This window comes from Larimichthys crocea, chromosome III (genome assembly GCF_000972845.2).
Source record: "Larimichthys crocea isolate SSNF chromosome III, L_crocea_2.0, whole genome shotgun sequence".
Taxonomy (NCBI): domain Eukaryota; kingdom Metazoa; phylum Chordata; class Actinopteri; family Sciaenidae; genus Larimichthys; species Larimichthys crocea.
Window position 1 is genome coordinate 15,545,030 of NC_040013.1, and position 19,279 is coordinate 15,564,308.

Genomic DNA, 19,279 nt, shown 5'->3' on the forward strand with positions numbered 1-19,279 from the left:
GTCACTTTAACCATCTCTCTCCCCTTTCTCCTTTTCTATCTTTCCCTTTTTTTTTTTAAATGTCCTCCGGGTGTCATCAGCAGTGACCACCCTGAAGATAAGACATTGGGAAACCAGAAGTGTGCGTGGGTGTATGTGTGTGCCTATCTGCGTAAGCACCTGTAATGAGCACCACATGTGTGTGTATCAGAGCCCAGGCTAATGAAGCCCAGTCCATTATTTATTTCCCATGGCCCTGTCGCTTGGCCTGTCGATGCACCTGTGTACACACACATGCATGCAAGCACACACACACATACACACCAGCTGTCTATAATGACCGTTCTTTTTCGTACTGCATAGCGCTACAGTCCCTGGAGTGGTCATTAGACGAGAGAAGGAGAGAGTGACTGAGGGAGAGAGACCAGCGCTTTCGGCGTAGATTTGGAACCAGTTTTTTGGTTGTGCTTTGGGGTGGGGGGGGTTGGTGGGTCAGAGTAGGGTGAGCCCATAAAGCTTAAAAAAAGTGCAGTAGCACTGAGAAACGTTTTCCTGCATTGCCTGCTTTCTTTTTCTTCTGTCAAGAGAATACAGTCTGCTACTGAGGTTCACAGTCTTCTACCGCAAGTACAATATAGACTTTCTTCTATCAGCAGAGTTGCCTAAATCCACCAAACTGCTCAAGTCAAGTTCAGCATGCTACAATTATAGTTATCATATACACAACACTTTGGAAAGAATTTTTGTCAGCCTTTAGTTGATGGTCAACTTCTAAGAAACCAGCATTAAATTCAAAACCACCTCTCTTTTTCATCTATTTAGTCTCACCCTTCTTTTGCAATGGTGGCCAGCTCTCAGCAGGGAGGCTGCTCTCATTATATCCACAGCACTTAGCTTTCTGGCCTTGTGGCCCTACCCAAATCCCCTCCACTGGCTCCTGCTAATCCCCACCAATAGCAGAAGGACAGGGCAGCAGAGAGAGAGAGAGGTGGGGCAGGGGGGGGTGTGGGTGCTGGTGGGAGAGGGCTGAAACACAAAGACAAACAGGCAGCTCAAATGTGGCTTCCATTTAATAGGACTTCTTAATTTCTCTCAGTGGAATTAGGACTGAGCATGAACTTCCCTTGAACACAACCTTTCTGATTCTGCCTGTCAAAATATGTTACAGTTCACAACACATCTAAAGCAATTTGCATTTCATAAAAACACCTCCAATTAAAGATATTCTCAGCATATATTACACCAGAATCATGTTTTGGCAAACAGCCTGGGGGCACTGTGAGTGTGCTATGTGTTTGGTTGTGCGTGTGTGTGTGTGTGTTGCAAAGCTTCAAGCAAATTGGCAAAGTTGCCTCGATGCTACGGTTTGATCAGAGGGAGAATAAAGGTTAATTATTCATAAATGTTTGTGTATCTGTCTTTGCAGGGAGCTGAATGGAAATAACCTCACCCGCATCACCAAGAGTGACTTTGCTGGACTCAAGTACATCCGAGTTCTGTAAGTACTTGCCTTCACGTTCGTGTGTGATGATGAGATGTCTGTATGTGTAACTGTGGTGCATGTCGGTGTCTGACTTTCTCTTTTCATGCATACCTGAGCTGTATCTTACCTCGCAGCTCACATGTTGTACAGACTTGCTGCTTAAATTAGCATAAACCCAGTGAAGTGGAGATGCTTCTGTCAAGAGTCCTACTCCAGAGTACATTAAGCCACTGAGTGACTGCAGCAAGTGAAGTAATGGACTTCTCTCTCACTGTATTCTGTCTGTTGTAGTGCCACTTACTGTCCCTTAGACACACACACGCTCACTTGCCCTCTGTTCCCACACATCAACATGTAATGTGTACACAAGCTCCAGTCCTAAATAGGCTCTCAACATAGTTAACACATTAAGGTGAAGTCATTGACTCCCTCTGTGTTGGAATTAAACAGCACTTGTGATTTCAGGTATTAAAGTAGTTGTAAAAGTGTCTACATGCGTGCATGTGCACACACACTTGTGAGTAGTGCCAAAGGTGCTAAAAACACTGCCAGAGGGGAAGCTGCATAGACCTGAACATGTTTTAGGTGTAACACGAGCTGCACATAATTCCTACTACCCAGCAAAGCCATACTATTTTCAAGCCTCATCGTTACTCACCCATCCCCCCCCGTCTCCCCCTTCTTTTCTGAGCTTCAGCTCACTTGTTCCCACTGCTCCTTGTCCCCTCCCGTCCTTCTATGCATGCCTCTTTTTCTACACCACCTTCTACCCCCACGCGTAGGTTAAATGCCTTTATGTCAGCAGCTTGTCACATGTAGGTAAGAAGGAAACAACTCCTCGCAGGGGTACTAAAGACAGAACTTCCCTTTCTGTAAAGACTCTGATTCCCTCACAGCCACCACTGTGCTACACACACATACACACACACACACACACTGCTCGCTTTCTGCAATGTCAGCCAACCATGTACATGATGCATGATTAACATCGTGTAGGTACATGGCATGTCTGTGTGTGTAACCAGAGAAAAATCTGTCTCTGTGTATTGAGGGGTGACCTGTGGGGCAGCAGCATTAAGACTAACAGCAGGTTGACCTCTGATCCTGCTGACCCCTGGGCAACCCTCAGAAGGAGCCAAACAGGAACATAGGTTTATCTTTACAGTCAGCTGCCATCTATCCTGTCAGTCTAAAATCAACACAGCTGATTTACTTCCATCCGTCTGGCACTGGGTGGTTGGTCTAAATCAGCAATGTGTGTGTGTGTGTGTGTGTGTGTGTGAGAGAGAAAGAGAGAGAGAGAGAGAGAGAGAGAGAGAGAGAGAGAGAGAGAGGAAACACAGAACAATGAAGGAACAATTGGGAAAAAAAAGTAGAAAGAAAGAGATCAGAAAAATTGAAGGGTACAAGCCCTCAGACTGTCTGTAAAAAAGTTTTCTCAATTCTAAAGTACATCATCACGATTTTTTATTTTATTTTTTGCACTTCCATCTAAATTCATGAGAAAGAGATCGGAGGTGAATTGCACTTTTCTCTCTATGTTTATGGAGTGCGAACAGTGATTAGCATTTATATTCGATGGGGAGGAAGCCCAGACTGCTGAGTTGCAGCACGGCGTGGCCTCACAGGAGACATGAGAGGTTGCCTTCAACACAGAACAGTTGTATACGTAATGAAGGAAAGCTCTTGTTGCTTCTAAAGCTGCTGGACACTTTTCTCTCCTTCCTGGCCTTGTGTTATTGTAACACTTCCAAAACCATCCAAACCTCTTTTTTTGTACGTTAGCTTTGGCAATGTAGGTGAGGGAAGGATGTGTTTCTGCTTGTGTGCATGTACTGTATGTTTGTGTGCATCCCTGTTTGTTTGTGTATGACTAATAGCCTTGATGTACTGCCTGCAACTCTGATACTGTCCAACTGTGCGATCCAGCAGGCACACATACACACACGCAGCCTACTTTCCCATAATTGTGCCAATTGTAAAAACCTTGGAGCCCACCTTAGTTTCCCCTCTCACACTTTCTGACCCCCTGCCTACCTTTTCGTCTTGTCTCCACCCAACTGCTACACCCAGTGGACCACACCAGAACCCGTACCCACACTTTCTGAGCCACCTTAGAAACTTTCCTGGCTGCCATTCCTGCTTCTTTTGCCAAAATTCCACACTGTGCCCCCCAGTCCACACCACCACGGCTGTGTGTGTGTGTGTGTGTGTGTGTGTGAGAGAGAGAGAGAGAGAGAGAAAGAGAGAGAGAAGTGTTGAATATACTGCACCCAGCTTGTATATACAAGTCTCGCCACCTAAACCCCAAAGCCCCCTATACTTTGTTAAAGGGAAGTGACCGTCTACAGACTCGTAAAAAAGTCAAAGCCACACTGTATCACGTAGTTTCTAAAGCTCTCTTTCTGTCCTCCTTCTGCAGGCAACTAATGGAGAATCAGATTGCTGTGATCGAGCGTGGAGCTTTTGATGACATGAAGGAGCTGGAGAGACTGTGAGTACCACCCAGGGTTGCCTGACCAGAAATAACACATTTTTATGTCTTTTCTAAACTTGAACTTCAAACAGAAATCCCACCCTTCTACTGATCTGTATTCAGTACTTATATTAGTCCAGCGTAATGGGACTAACAGGAGGAACCGACTGTAAATGGTGTATCAAGTGTGAGGCACTTCCCTGTCATTCCATTGTGGTCGGATGGTGCTGAGAGGGTACAGCGTGGGTTGGGAGTATTTTTTATTAGCTTTGCCTGACAGGAATGCCCTCAGTGGGATATGTGGGCTTAAGAGACCTCCCCCACCGCAGTCCCTGGCTCATCTGGATAGCACCAGGACTCCTTGACAGCTTGTAAACTGGCTGGGAAAACACACAGACAAACACAGTCAACCACACCTCGACCAGCTCATTAGCAAATCAATAGGGCTACCCACATGGAAACCTGCACAGCAGATGACTTTATGGACACATGCCGTCCTGCACACATAGTGGTTAACTTTTAAAAGACTTTCCCCTGATCTGAAACCCACATTAACAATTTACATTACCAAACTTGAGGCCATGTACAGCTTCCCCCCTCCTCCTCCTCCTCCTCCTCTTCCTCCATATTCAACTGATTCCGAACATTGGGTAGACATATGCATGTGCCAGACCAATGTGGAAATTAAGTGGCTCATTTCTCTAATGTTTAAAAGCCACTAACCCACCAGCAGGTACAGTACAGTGTGAACGGAGCAGCAGCAGACCATTAATGCCCATTGCGCACTAAATCTCCACCTCAGCTGGCCAAGCACTCTTCTCAGTGTATACAGTGAGTGGAACAGATCCCAACATCTGTCTGAATGTGTCTGAAGGAATGGCAGCGGGCTGCCTTTCAGATTTGCAGCCTCTCAGTACCACAGCCGCTGCATTCACTTCCATGTGCCTCCAATGGGCCATTCAGAGAGAAGAGAGTTGTGGTTTCCAACAGATTAGCAACAGTCTGTTCCTCATTGACTTAATTGTTGTATTTGCATAAAGCCTGCCAGTCTTGGACGTTAGTTGTTTGACATGGAATCTGTTGCCAACCACCATTCCTGTCATTGCTTCCTTTGGCTTGAATTGGCTCATCCATTTCTCTTAATTTTATTTCAAAACATCTTGTTTTGATAGTTCAGCCCAGATAAAATCTGTTCATGTTAACTCATGATAACTGGTGGATGTAATTCACTTGTTTAAATGGGAGTTTTGCTATTCCGTTACTCTGGGAAAGTCAACAGGGCACTGAATTCTACTAGGGGCAGCATTGTAATTTAAGTGTGCAGAGATAATTTACGACGCTGTCTCTGACGAGAAGTTTAATTCCCCTGAACTTTCAGTCGGATATTTATGTGACATTCAGAGCACACTGAAACACAATCGCCTGTGGCTAAGCCGATTCTACGGCAGCTAGCAGAAATTATTCACAGCCTACACAAGGGCACACATGCATAGACACACACACACACACTGGTTGATCATATGTTTTCCCTGCCGCAGGCGGCTGAACCGTAATCAACTGCAGCAGCTTCCTGAGTTGCTGTTTCAGAAGAACCCTGCCCTGTCTCGACTGTAAGTACATTCACTTTTTTATTTCAATCGAGCACCCACACACTTTTTAATCTCTGCCAGTGCACACGCCATCTCTCTTTGTCTTTTCTCTATTATGCAAACCACCAATGTTGCTCAGAGATGTATGTGCTACAAGAATATACTGCACAGCATGGTTTCAATAAGTCTGATGGATGTTGGCTTTGGTTTGGTTTAAACACAATTAAAGGACAATTAAGCTGCAATTCCACTTGCTGGAATGCTACATTCTGAGTTATTAGGTGAAGTGTACCACGTGATATCCAATGTACTTACCGTGTATAACTGGATGGAGTGGAAATCTGAGTTCTTTGCACATCATTGAGCCATCATGCCAAGTCATCTGCAGTTTCTCTCTCTTAGTCTGTCTGCGAGAGAAGCCACTGGTGACAGGGAGTTGGTCTGACACTGGGATTTGAAATAAGGGACACATTAGACTTTAAAACTCTGTTGAAGGTGGAAGGATGTCTGTTACTTAATGAGGTCGTTTTATGTCACAGGAGAAATCCCCAAAGCTCACACTGCCAGTGTGAATGAAATGTGTCACAGTTTTCAGTCAGTTTCCACTTGTTGAGGCCAATCCCATACTGTCACACACCCACGCATCCTTACACTCATGCACCCCATGCAGTGAGACAATCCCACAGTAATGTTAAACTTTTATTCCCATCTGCAACAAGGCTCAATGTTTTTTCTTCTTCTTTCTTCGGGATAATCAGTGTCCCTGTTGCTAGCTGATCATTCCAGCTCCCATTATTCCAGTTCAGATTACCTGAAGCATCTGGGAATAATGAAACAGTGGGACATGGAAAAATCATTTCCCTCCTTTCAATCCACAGAGTGGTACTGCTAACCCATGGACCTGGGCCTCGGCCTTCCATCTGTTTATGTTGCGTTTGATGTTAAACACCATCTTGAATCTATCTGTCACTTCCTCGCAACTATCTCCTCACGTCACCTATCATTATGCCAAAACCAACCTGTAGAGCTTCAGGGCAAAGCATCATCCTTTGGGGCAAGGTTGGCCTGCTTGTGGCTTGCTAACACTGTGCAGCACTGAGTTGTCTGTCTAGCTGGAACAGACACAGAGCAGACCGAGGCCTTTCCAGACCAGCGGATGGCCTTGAACAAGCGTGATTAGTCCATCTGGAGCAGCGGGCTCTGCCAACAGCCAGAGGATTGTGCTAACACAGCTCCCCTGTTTCATCCAATCTAACTTCACGCTCATTATTCTAAACCCGGTGCTGGCTATTCTACCATGTTCTGGAGAATGAGACTTTGTTTAACAGTGCTTAATCGATTCGCTATGTGTCTGTGTATACACTCATTTGTTCTTTATCCTTGGCTGGATAAAAGAGAACCGTAATGGACCTTGAAGCTTTTCAGGTGTGGAAGTGCCGTACGTTCCTTAGCAGTTAAAACAAATGTGCAATCCAGGGCCATGGAATTGAAAATAATGCAATCTTTATGGTGCCTGTGTTTGATTGACAGTTGCTTCTTTATGAAAGACTTTTAGTGCTTGTTAAAAATTAGGTCTCGTAGCGTGGGATCAGGAACAGCAGTAGAAGACAAAGGTTTTTCCTAATGTGTTTCTTAACTCCTACACGGTGTGTCTGGACCATGCCGTGGGTTCTGGTTCCAGTCTGATGCGGTTAGGTTACAGCCTTGTCTCGCTCCCGCCAGCAGCTTTTAATGGACTTAAAAGGTTCTCAGCTCCCAGGGGAAGACTTTCGCTGCTATTTCATGTGCGTATTTGTGTGTGTGTGTCTGAGGATGACAGAGAGAAATAGAGGTAGACAGAGAGTCTATGATTGCATATGTATTTGTGTGTGTCTTTGCACTTGCTCAAAGTGCACACCAGGGCTTGTTAGGGTCTGCATTTATGATCCTAACAAGAGAGGTTAATGTGAAAGCCCGCTGCCCTCAGGTGGAGCACTAACCCAGATGGTTTCTCTCCTCTTGGACGCAGGATTAATTGCCCCCTTCTCCTTCTCTTTACTTTTTACACCCTTCCTCTCCTTCTCTCTTTTACTCCCCTCTCTTTTTCTCTCTTTTCGCTCATTCTGGAGCGAGGGTTTGAGGAAAAACTTGTATAACATAGTGGCTATTTGTCTTAGACATCCCACAGAAAGAAGGACGTAGGGCATAGAGGAGGGAGGGCGAGCAGATGAGATTGTTGCTCTGATTAAACTTTTGAGGAAAAGCTCGCTGGGTTAATAAAAGGCTGTCGGTTAAATGAACAGAGGACTGTTGATTTGTGGGTGGTTTTTACACACTTGACTCCCATGCAGTCATTAAGCTAACGGGGTAATGAGGTTTCACTACAAAGGGAAGATGGAGAATTAATGCAAGCGTTGCATCTGCTACAACACAGATGTTGGAAAAATGGCAAGTTTTCTGGGCTCAGGGATAAAAAGAACAAATTCACATTTAGAAATAATTACTTTTTATCTTTGCCAAAGCTCAAACCTTAAACCTTAAAAAGTGTTCTTTTCACACCACAGAGAATTGAGGTAGCACACGTATATGTTACTGAGCCATGTGTTCTGCTTTCTGTTTTGAGAGCCTACCTCTTTATCTACACCCCCGCTCCACTGCCTCGGAGATACCAGAGACACTGATGCATGAGGGGCAGAGGAGAGATAATTGGAATTGATTAGAGATGATTAGAGATAGTTAGAGTTAGTTAAAGCTGCCTGTGATGGATGGCACTGATGAGAAGGCATGGGAACGGCGGCGCAAAGGTGAGAGGCGCTGCACAGAACACCAGTGAACAATAACAGTGAAAATAGAGTTGCATTCATCACTGTTAACGACCTGTTGCCCCCAGCCCACCACCCCTGACTTCTCCTCATCCCACTTCCACTGCACTTCAGATCTGTAATCTACTCATCCATGTCTGTAATTAGTGTCTTTTCGCAGTGGGAGAGCAGGAGGAAGGAAGGACCGCGGGATGGAGGGAAAAAGAGGGATAGGTGAGCAGAGTTGGAGGAGTGCAGAGCAGTAAGCCTGATAGCTGGCCCCGGGGAATAGCATCTGGTATGGGCTCAGGATGGGGGGGTTCAGGGAGGAGAAGGCGAAGGGGTATTTTGTGGGTTTTGATTACCATGTTGCTTGTTGCTGCCACAAACAAATGCCGGCAACAACACAGTCTTGTTTGAAGGGGTGTTGCTTTCATTAATGGCCAACGTGCGGTGTGACGTGGTGGGGTGAGGGGACAGTTAGAGAGAGGTTTTCCCTTGTGTATCACCCCGGGAGGTAAGAAGGGGGAGGAGGAGGGAAGAGGGAAGGGTGTGGTAGTTCAGGAGAGCCAAGGAAACCCTGGCAAAGGATTGCAGAGGGGATGTGTCTCATCCTTTAAGATCTTTCATTTTCCGTGTTAATGCTTGACGACAGGTATCCTGATATACACAAACCCTAAACACACGCCTGAATACTGGCTGGGTGATACACATGCGCACACACGCGAGATATAAAAAAAAAGAGGGAAAATGTAAATAACACTAATTAGACACAAACACACACAGAATAACGCTATAATTACATCTCTGTGTGCTAATGTGTGGATGGCAGGCATACACGAGGGATTAGATTCTTTATATGGCTTTGACTGTAGATAAAAGAGAAGCTTCAGCTATGTGTTGATGCAGGGCTGCCTGTTCTGTGTTTGTGTTGGAGGGATGCTGTGTTTTCTGTTTGTTGATCGCTTGATGCTTAGGGAACGGTAGCTCAGTGTGAGAATAAAGAATTGTTTGGGGGAAGGAGATCTAGAATAAATAATGTGCACTATCATTAAACCTATAAATCATCTCTCTGTCGCAGTATTCCCATTTGTTTTTGACTTTGTTAGCGTTCTGTATTTCCCCCTTTTCATTCGCTGTACATTGATTGGCTTGTAAACTCGCTCTGGTGTTCCAAGACTTTTTGTGCCACAAAGCAAGCAAATTAACTCTTTCAACTTTTGACTTTTTCTATATGACTGGCTGAAAGACTGGCATGAATGTGTTTTTCTTTTTCTCCTCGTGACTGTTTTTAAGTGTTTGTATAATATTGTGCTGTGTGTGTGTGTGTCTGTGTGTCCATGTGTGTCTGGCAGGCTGTTAATGGTCCAAGCTGGTCTTGTCGTTTCCTTCTCTTTGTCTCTGCTTATGAATGACCTGCCTCGACGTGCTAGGTCTCTCTCTCTCCCTCAGAGGACCGCTTGGGCCCCCGCTTGGCAGCAGTCCCCATGGCAACCCGTCTTCATCAGGAGGTTTCTGTGCCATCGATGGCAGACATCCTGATTTCTTGACTGCGGTTTGTCTGACACTAAGTAAACACTGACAGCAAAGACTTCAGTGAGTAAAAGTTAACTTTAGACACAAAGAAAGCAACGCATCAGAAAAATTGGCTACTTAAAGAGTCTGTCCACCCAAAATTATGATTTTTTTGTTACTTACAGCCAGTGGTATCTACCCTTACAAGGAGTTTTGGTTTGATTTATACAGTTTTTTAGCTGTCCATCTCTGAGTTTTGTGGTGCTCACAAAACAGCAACTTTCTTTAGTATGACTGCACTACTGTGAGCACTGTCAACAAATATTGGTTCTCAGAGATATATATATATCAAAACCTGGATGAAATAAAACCAAATTTGCATTACTATAAACCTAGAGACAGGCAGAAATATGCTTTTTTTTACTCATTTGGATGAACTGACTTTTTAACTTCTAAGTCTAGATGCAGGGCTAGAGTTAAAATTTTTGCGGGACATATCTGACCTGAACGGCACAACCAAAAAATACCAAGCAGGCCTTAACTTATTGCCCCTGCCCCTCTTCCTGCCCCTGTCCTTGTCAGCTGGTAAAAGTGGCTTTTATGGCTTGTCGCTGTTTTCTTTACGAGTCGGACCGTGTGTGAGAGAGAAATGCAGACCAAACCATGAGAGGAGAGCGGAAGCCAAAAGGGGGTAATTTAAAAACCACTCCGCCATCTGAAATATTCACAACCGCAGCAGAAGGGGAGTGAAAGAAAAAGAAAAAGAGGAGGAGAAAAAAAAAACAGAAAAAGAAGAAAGTGAAAAGAAGAGAGATTGAGACGGTCAGAGGTGCAAGAGGAGCAGAGATGTGGCGAAGGCGGGAGAGAAACAGCGGTGTTTATATTTACTAACGATTCGGTGTCCTTCCTCATGAATAATTGAACAGATGGATTGAGGCTTGTTAAATATTCACACAAAAGCGCTGGGACATCAGTGCTGTTTTGTGTGTGTGTCCAGCGTCTGGTACACCCTGCTCTACATACTCACTCATACAAGCTCTGGATGCTCTAAATATTCTTACGACCAGCTGTGCGCACGCACACACACACACACACACACACACACACACACACACAGGTTCTTCTGCGATGACCATCCCAGTCACACACATGGACGTTTCTGTGTGTGTGTGTGTGTGTGTGTCTTGGGGACCGGCCTGGTCATTATGAATTGATATGGCATGAATAAGACATCACAGTGTGGTCTAGATCCGTCATGAGTATACACACACAGGGATTTGACTCGCGACGCTGCCGAAGGAGGCCTCCTCCTCCTCCTCCTCCTCCTCTTCTTCTTCCTTCTCCTCTCTGTGTTGCTGCCGACAGTTTGCCTCTGTGGCTGACTTTGCCTGGTCCAGATTGGAACTGACACACACGGCCCACATGTCCCCACACACACACACACACACACACACATACACACTCTCCTTGGAATCTCCAAGAAGGGGCTTGTGGAATGCTGCAATTCCAGCCAGGAATAACAACCCATATAGTGCTAGTCGGGTCGTCCTGCTTGTGTGTATGAACTCATGCTTAGTGGATGTGTGTGTACATAATAGCTCTGTACAGTTAGGCGGCACGGAGTATGAATGCAGCCATCAGAATGAAAACTCCAGCTCATTCATCACAGGCTTAATAGAGTGCAATCTCCCTGCGATAGGTGTTTCCCTCACTCAGTGCATCTGTCCATCTCGTTATAGCTCGGTTCAAGATCTGGCGATTCGATCAACACTATCTGCTTTGGATCATCATGTGGAAGTGTCGTGTGTGAGGAGCTTAGCAGGAAGACTACAGTGTCTGTGTGTAATCTCTAGTTATGAGCTGTTAGGGTCTGGACTTGAGACTCTGGAACTGGAGTGTTGGAAGTAACCCAAGCGGACCCAAACACAGCCTCTCTTCCCTTTGAGGGGAGAAGCGAGAGGGAGTCGGGGGATCGAAACCCATCCCAACATCCTCCAAGGCAGGAAGAAGCACAAAACTACCCACACATGGGCATGTGTACCCAGCACACATGCCCAGCAAACCCACACGCGTACAGTAAATGATTGTTCCAGCCCTATCCTGTGGCCTGGGGCTCTGTCTCTGATTCTGAGATTTAAAAAGAGCAAACAAACAAACTGCAGGGCAAATTATGCCTCTCTCACACACACACACACACACACACACACACGCAATCACACAAATGTCATTGCACACGTACTTAGCCCACTCCTGCTGATTTGCTGCTCCAATGCTCTGCGGGGTTTTGACTCAGGTTGTTTACCTCTTCTGAGCGAGTGGAAGACACACATAGAAAGAAAGATTTGGGTGCCGAAACGGTTCAAAAAGAGACTCATATTTTCTGAACGAGATCTGATCCAATTGCTTGGGAAAAGTGTGGTGTAATGGATGGAAAGAGATTTTTGGATTTTTAGTTGTGTGTGTGTATATGTAATTATAGGCTTTAGGATGCATCCCTTTATCCTCTGGAAGGAGAGTCTTTGGTTGAACTCCTTCCTCTTCTATGTGGCTATATTTCTGCATGTCTGTGTATGTGTGTGTGAACTTTCGGATCTGTCTCCTCTCTGTCTGTGGTGAGCAGGTCCATTCTCAGGGCTTTATACTTAGCACACCTCCAGGCCTTTTGTTCCAAAGACTCCACAGGCTGCAGAGCCGCTGCCACAGAGTGCCACAGAGAGTTAGTGACTGATTGTTTTGACTGTACAAAGACGTCTGCCTCAGGGTTAATGAGGTTAAGATGTTGCAGGCTAATGGTGAAAGAAGCAAACTTGTGGCAACAGGTTTGCTGGTTTGAGTCTCAGGTGAGAAAATCTTTGTTGGCTAAGTGAATGAGGCAACTTTATGCAACTGCACACTAGCCTCCTTCCTACAACTCACATAGTGCTTCTAATTGGCAGTTTTGGACTGTGGTTGTAGGAAGCTGCCATATTATATTTCACAATGTGCGCTGAATGCATTGCAGTTATGATTAAATCAAGGCAACGTTTAGATGTCTGTAATCCTTCTGCTATTAAGCTGTCATTTCATTTGACATTTTAATAAGCCTTGATTACTTGTTAATTTTCAACTTATGCTTGACATTCATGCAGATTACACTGGATATGTTTGGCATTTGGTTTTGTGTGTGCGCCACAGAAACCAAAATGAACCATCTATAGCTACTTAACTCTCCACCTCATCAGTATACTGATTTTTCATTTTAACATTTAGGCAATTGCAACAATGTTTCCCTGCCATTTTCTCCATAGCAACAATGAGTCTTTTGCAGGACGGCAATATCATCTCCCTTCTGCCTTAAAAAAAAATACTTATAAGCATGGCTAGCATCAAATAGTGCCAAATATTCATTTACATGTGTCCAGATTTTTATAGCTTTTGTGAATAATTCACATCTACTGCTACAAAAAAGTAGTCCACAGTGCACAGAATTCAGAGAGGCATTAGGATTCAATAAACACCAAACCTGTTTTCCCTACTTTGTGATGCTTTTCTACTGACCACCCGACACCTTGTCAGACGTTTCAACTTTAAAACTTTCAAACAAACAACTCTTACTCTGACTCATGTTAACACTTAAACCAACCCGTCACTCAGTGTGACTAGTGGAAGAAGACAAAAAGGCGCAGCACCTGAAGAATAAAGTTTAAACACACATCTATTTCAACTGTTTTAAATGTTGACTACAACCGCAGCTTCTATCCTGAGCCTCTGTGCCCTGCACTCTCTCCTCAGACATCCCACTTTCTCGGTAAACAAAAGACACTTGTCTGCTTAGGTAAGTGGACTGCCCACATTCCAGTAAAAATACATATTGAGCCGTGCAGGGCCGGTCAGCACAGCAAAGAGGAAAAGCTGAATTCCAATTCAAATGCCTATCTGTTTCTAATATTGGCTCCCTCTTGCAATACTCTCCTGCTGGTATCACAGCATGGAGCGGTGATCTCATTAGCCCCCAGAGTGTATGTCAGCACTGTGGAGATATGTTTTGATGAGAAACAGTATGTTGTTCTGTGCAGAGGTTGCCTTTCCTTCTTAGCTTTGTACGGTATAACAGGAAATCGCTGGGGGATGGAATCGATTCCGCTGTTTCAACTTCACATGCACATACACCTGCCCCACCCATATAAAGCTTCCCGAAATAAGTGTTACATCTGAGAATGCAGCCAGATCTATGTGTGTGTTTACCTGTTGTGCATTGAGCAGGGTCTGCAGTCCCACCAATCTAACACCTCACAAGGGCCAAAAAAGAGGAGAGAGGCATTGAGTATTGATTGAGATGGTGGGAGTCATGCAGAGATAGAAGGCACAGCTGGAAAGCAGAAAGAATGAAAGAGAGCAGAGCAGTGAAAGAGAAATGAAGATGAGGCAGGAGAAGAATATAAAACATGTTTTATTTATTATTCATACAGCTTGGAAAGTTGATTTCTTCCTTCATGAACTTTAAATTGTTTTTTCAGGTAGTTCAAAATCCCTTCCTCTTAAATCCGTTGTCGCGCCGCAGTTCAATCAAGTAAACAGATGGAGATTGAGAGAAGAAGAAAGAGGGTAAAATGAGTTAGAGGGCAATAGAAGAACCTGAAAGTGACAGACAGTGCCTGGGAAGCAATAAATAGTGTGGGGATAGAGTAAGTGGGGTTGGCAGATAAAGCAAAAGAAAGAAAAAGAAGCAGGGAGAAGAAAGATTGGCCTCATCTGTAGACTTTGAAAGGATTCTCATCTTTTCTCATCTATGTGGCTGTGCTGGGAGACAGAGAGGGAGAGGGAGCCAGGGGCACCTGCAGTGGAGCATTAGCCAAAAGCCCCATTATCACTTCAAAGCTGGACTCTGCTGGAGGAGGCCTGAGTGACACTGGGGCCCTATGGAGGATGAAACACAGCACAGAGATAGGAGTAGAAAGCCTCCTCCCTCTGTCAGCTTTCCCCCCTTTTCCCCTCTATCAACCCCCCTGCCCCTTTCCCTGTACCTCTCTTCCTCTCTGTCATCTACCTTGTCCTACCTTCCTTATCGCTTCCCCTTCCTCCCCCTCTATTACTTCCTCCCTGCGTCTTATCTGTACCTTTAACACCTGGCTGCCTGGATGGCAAGCCTTATATGAGATCTCTTTCTCTGTTCCTCTTCCCTCCTGGCTGGATTTCTCCATCCTCTCTGGCTTATAAAAGGCCCGGGGACTGGAGGCCCCGATGAGCCCCAGGCTGTGGTAATGAGCTCGCAGGCTCTTTCATGTGGAGATCAAGCCAATGGCTGGAGGGGATGTTGTTGGTGCCGGTGTTAGTGGAGTGGATATTACCAACATTGGATTGTAGCTTATAGAATAGAAGCGTAGTAGGTCAACCCCGGCCTAGCCCAGACCTGGAGATGCAGACAGTTCCCATGAAGTCAAGAGTGTTCCAGCCAGACACAGAGACACACAGTACCATCAAAGAAAAGAGCAAATCATTATAGTCTGGGTAAGTTATAGCATTCCTCTGTCCAATACATTATCCCAGAGACCTTTCCCGATATTTACAGGCCACGGAAGGTCAGATACTTTAAGCAGGACGACGGCATAGGCCAGAAATCAATGGCAGATACACAAACTCATTCTATTACATTACGTTTCTATCACTACTTTCCGCTTGTTTTCTTGAGTGTGTCAACACTTCATAAAATTGCCATCTGAATAAGTCGAGGGACAAAGAAACAGCGACAGAGGGATATTTGAACAGTCTGATGCTCTTTGATTTGACTTCGCCCAGAAGAAGCGTCGCCACTCCTTAAATCCTCCTTCCACACCCCTGTTAAATCCACCAAAACCAATCTATGCATATGTGTGTGTGTGTGTGTGTCTATTAATCCGTAACGCATAGCCACACACTATTACTTCGCCCTCCCCCTGACACCTTCATTAGGCCCACAGACAGGGATTACGTTTGACTTGTAGATTAGGCCACTTTCCTGGTCACATCATAGCTGCTATGTTCATGCATGCTGGGGTTGCAAAAAAGGTACAGTTTGTGTTTGTGTGTGTAGTATACAGTAGGAGCTGAGGGGATATGCCCAGGTTCCACTTCATAAAGCTGTTGTAAAAGAGAGGAGGCCATTCATGGCTAACAAAGAGTTTTCACATGACCAAGCTAACAGACTGGTGCCCGGCAGTCCTCCACACTTCCTCAACACTCATTTTACCTATCTTATATCATCTCTATTTCCTCTCCTCCCCCTCGCTAATCTATTTCCCTTGAATTGATTTGTACAACATTTTTGATAGTTGGTGTGTGGAGCGTGACAGAGGCAGTCTCAGGATGTTCTAGGTGTTGTTTTTACTGCAAGAAACTTTGGCAGGAGATAAGCCTAATCAAAGATGGATATGTGATAAATACCTGAGTGAAGTCATTATAATGTGAGCCAGTTATCTGAGTGAGTTTGACTTTTCACTCATTCCTTTGTCTTTTTATAGTAGAGCTCCTAATAGTTTCTATGGAGACTGAATTGGCAAAAGTGTTGTTGTTGCTGCGTTTGGCCCCTTGGCAATCTCACCCTCATTCACCTTCCTACCTGTGTTTCTGGATATAGAAAGCTGAAAGATGGTGATACATCTGTGTTAACACCCTCGCTCCTCCAAGGCCAGAGAGAGAGAACTGACAAAAGTTTCTTTCACAGTATGATTAAAGCTTTGAGATGTTGGTGTCAACAATCAAATTAGTTAAAGGTTTCCTCAGCTGAGTGATTGTGGAAGTTGTCATAATGCTGTCAGTCCTGAGTTGGTCTTGGTAGCACAACAAAGATATTATCGATGTTTGACAGATGTCTGTGTCGCAGAACGGAACAGCAGATTATGTAATATCATATTTTGCTTTTCTGGCTTTACTCTCTACCTCCTCTCATACTCTGATGAATGTGGAGAGGAGGTTAGGGGGGAGAAAAAAGGTAGAAGTCAGATTGTTTTTGTTTTGTTTTGTTTTTTTCAAGTTGTGAGAGTGAGCTGAACAGAGCAGAGTTGAGCGAAGACGTCCAGCGGGGTTAGAGAAGCACAGCCTTGTTTCCCAGGCAGGCACCCTCTTTGTGACATGGTTAAAGATGTGTCCTAACACCATTCCCATCACCCCTCGTCCCCTCCTCTCCCCACCGCGGCTCCCATCCCTCCATCCCTCCCTCCATCTCCAGAGAATAGCCTGCCCTTTGCTCAAGCCATTCCATCTCCTTGGAGCTCATTGTTCCCTGGTTGCTAGGCGATAGCTGGGGCCTCATTTGGTCACCTTGGATACAGGGGGGAGCCTGGGTATTTGGTATGGGGTCAGGGCTGACAGAGGTGATGTGAAGGTGTGTGTGCGTGTGTATGTGTGACTACGTACAAGGTTGTATGCGCACATTGTGAGCCAAGTGTGTGTTTGTGCGTGAGTGCGTGGATGTGTGTGTGTGTTTGGTTAAGGGTCAGGCGTGACAGCGCTGGTATAATAGGGCGGGGTGTTACCAACCCCTCCTTCACCATTTATTAGCCTATTCAGTCACCCACTCCCCTGCTCCAAGCCAGGCTGGGCCAGGAGGCAGCCGAGCTGTCAGTCAACAGGGAGGGGGAGGGGCAGAAAGGGGATCCCAGAAAACATAATTAATGTGTAACACAAGAGCTGCCGTATCGCTCTAAAGAGGAAATTAAAGAAACAAGCAGCCACTGTAACGGCAATTACGCAGCGCTGAATAGACCACTGTCTTTGAGTTGTCAATGCTGTTTCAGGCACTCACACCTGCTCTCCCTCTTTCATCTCTCACCCTCTCTCTCTCTCACTCTCGTTCTTTCTCTCCATCTACACTATGCGTTTCTCTCGTTCTGTAAAACACACACCAGGGGAGAGCCTCTTTGTCAACCGCCCTCCTGAATTCCGATCCTCAATCGTCAGGCTGGCAGTGGCTGGCCGGCCTTGGAGAGCCCTGGAGTGGCTTTCATAAACCTTCACCAAACACACATGCACACACACACACACACACACACACACACATACATACACACAAACCTATACTATTGTTGCCAAAGATGAAAGCACTCGTCAGGAGAGTACAAGTGGTGAAATGAGCAAAACGGAGAGGAACATTTTTAGAAAATGAACTCTTATTCAAATGAGGCCCGTCCTCGCCTCTGTTCCTTTCGCTTTCTCTTCTTTGTGCCTTTACAGTACAGTCTATATAGTTCATGTGACTGCGTGATTAGCTGCAGAGGCCTGTTCTCTGATATCATTAGGTTTTGCGGTGCATCCCTGAGCCCTTAGAGCAAAACCAGCAACTAGCATTTTACCCCCAAATTAAGCTTCATTAAGGATGACTCACTGTCACTGTTATACGTCTGTGAGTCATCAGTGTTTTGTGTACTTTTTCCAACTTTTTAACGCACAAGACTGACAAACTTTTCCTTCTGACCTTAATCTGTCTGTCCCACTCCTCTTATCTCTTCCCTCTTTTTATCTGGGCCTGCTGACTTTACAAGACGGTATATCACAGCTTTCTTTTGTGTCCCAGCACGAATGTGAGTAGCAACAAACTAGCACCCAGAATGGATTTTGCAATGCGCTGCAAAAAAAAAGCTCTGTGGTTGCCGTGTAGAATAAGTATTCCCTTGGGAATCAGTTTTCCCCCTGCAGTGTTTGCATGTGTGTGTTCCAAAACTGGCCGTGGAGCTAAAATAGTTGCAGATTACCAGCTAAATTGTTGCCTTGTGTTCTCAACACTTATAATGAGTCCAGAGGAATGTGTTGTCCACACCTGAGCTGTAACTGATAGCGGATATAAGGAGGATCCAACATGCCTATGCAGAAGGAACAGAAGAAAGCCTGGCACTGCGGTGGGCATACCTGCGCTGAGAGGCAGGGTGTGTCTGGCCTCTCAGGGTTCACCGCTTTGACAAAACCGCAGTGGTAATGCAGCAGAAAATGACTCCAGAAACTGGCACATAAACTTGGACTCAGTATGACATCGGGAGAGTTTCCGGAAGAGTCATTAGGGAATCATTGAGTGAAGAGGCAGAAAGAGATTCATATTCATGGAATTCATCAAAACAAGTTATTGAAAGCGGCCAATATATTCATTTAGTGGGTCGGCTGAATTCATCCGTTGGGTTGCATTGATGTGGTGTTGACCCCAGACCACAGCGTGCACTGCTGTCAGTGTGGCTTTGTTGGTGGAGCAGTAACCTTTCTTTGTACCCATGTTTGGGCCAGTAACCTTGCTTTGTGTTGCTGTGTGTATCAGGGTGTAGTGTGACTCCCCTTCTCCATAAATCACTGTCAGATTCCAATGGTACGAAACAAAGCCCTCGCCTGAAGCTTGCATAATGGGGTTGCTGCTGTGTGTGCGTGCATGGTCGTACGTACGTGCATGTGTGTCAAGCCTGTAGCCCCTTCATTTACCAATCAACGGCAAACTGAGTTTATGAAAATTCATTGAGTGTGA

General features: G+C 45.3%; 1 protein-coding gene across 5 annotated transcripts in view; it reads left to right on the forward strand.

Annotated features, from left to right (window-relative positions):
• Positions 1–19,279, forward strand: part of slit1a (slit homolog 1a (Drosophila)) — an 83,897-nt gene that overhangs the window by 9,803 nt on the left and 54,815 nt on the right. For all 5 annotated transcript variants that reach the window (XM_010744532.3, XM_019260840.2, XM_019260841.2 and 2 more), the window contains exons 2-4: positions 1,406–1,477; positions 3,885–3,956; positions 5,477–5,548. In XM_010744532.3, the coding sequence (XP_010742834.3) occupies positions 1,406–1,477; positions 3,885–3,956; positions 5,477–5,548 (216 nt within the window). The remainder of the gene's footprint in view (positions 1–1,405; positions 1,478–3,884; positions 3,957–5,476; positions 5,549–19,279) is intronic.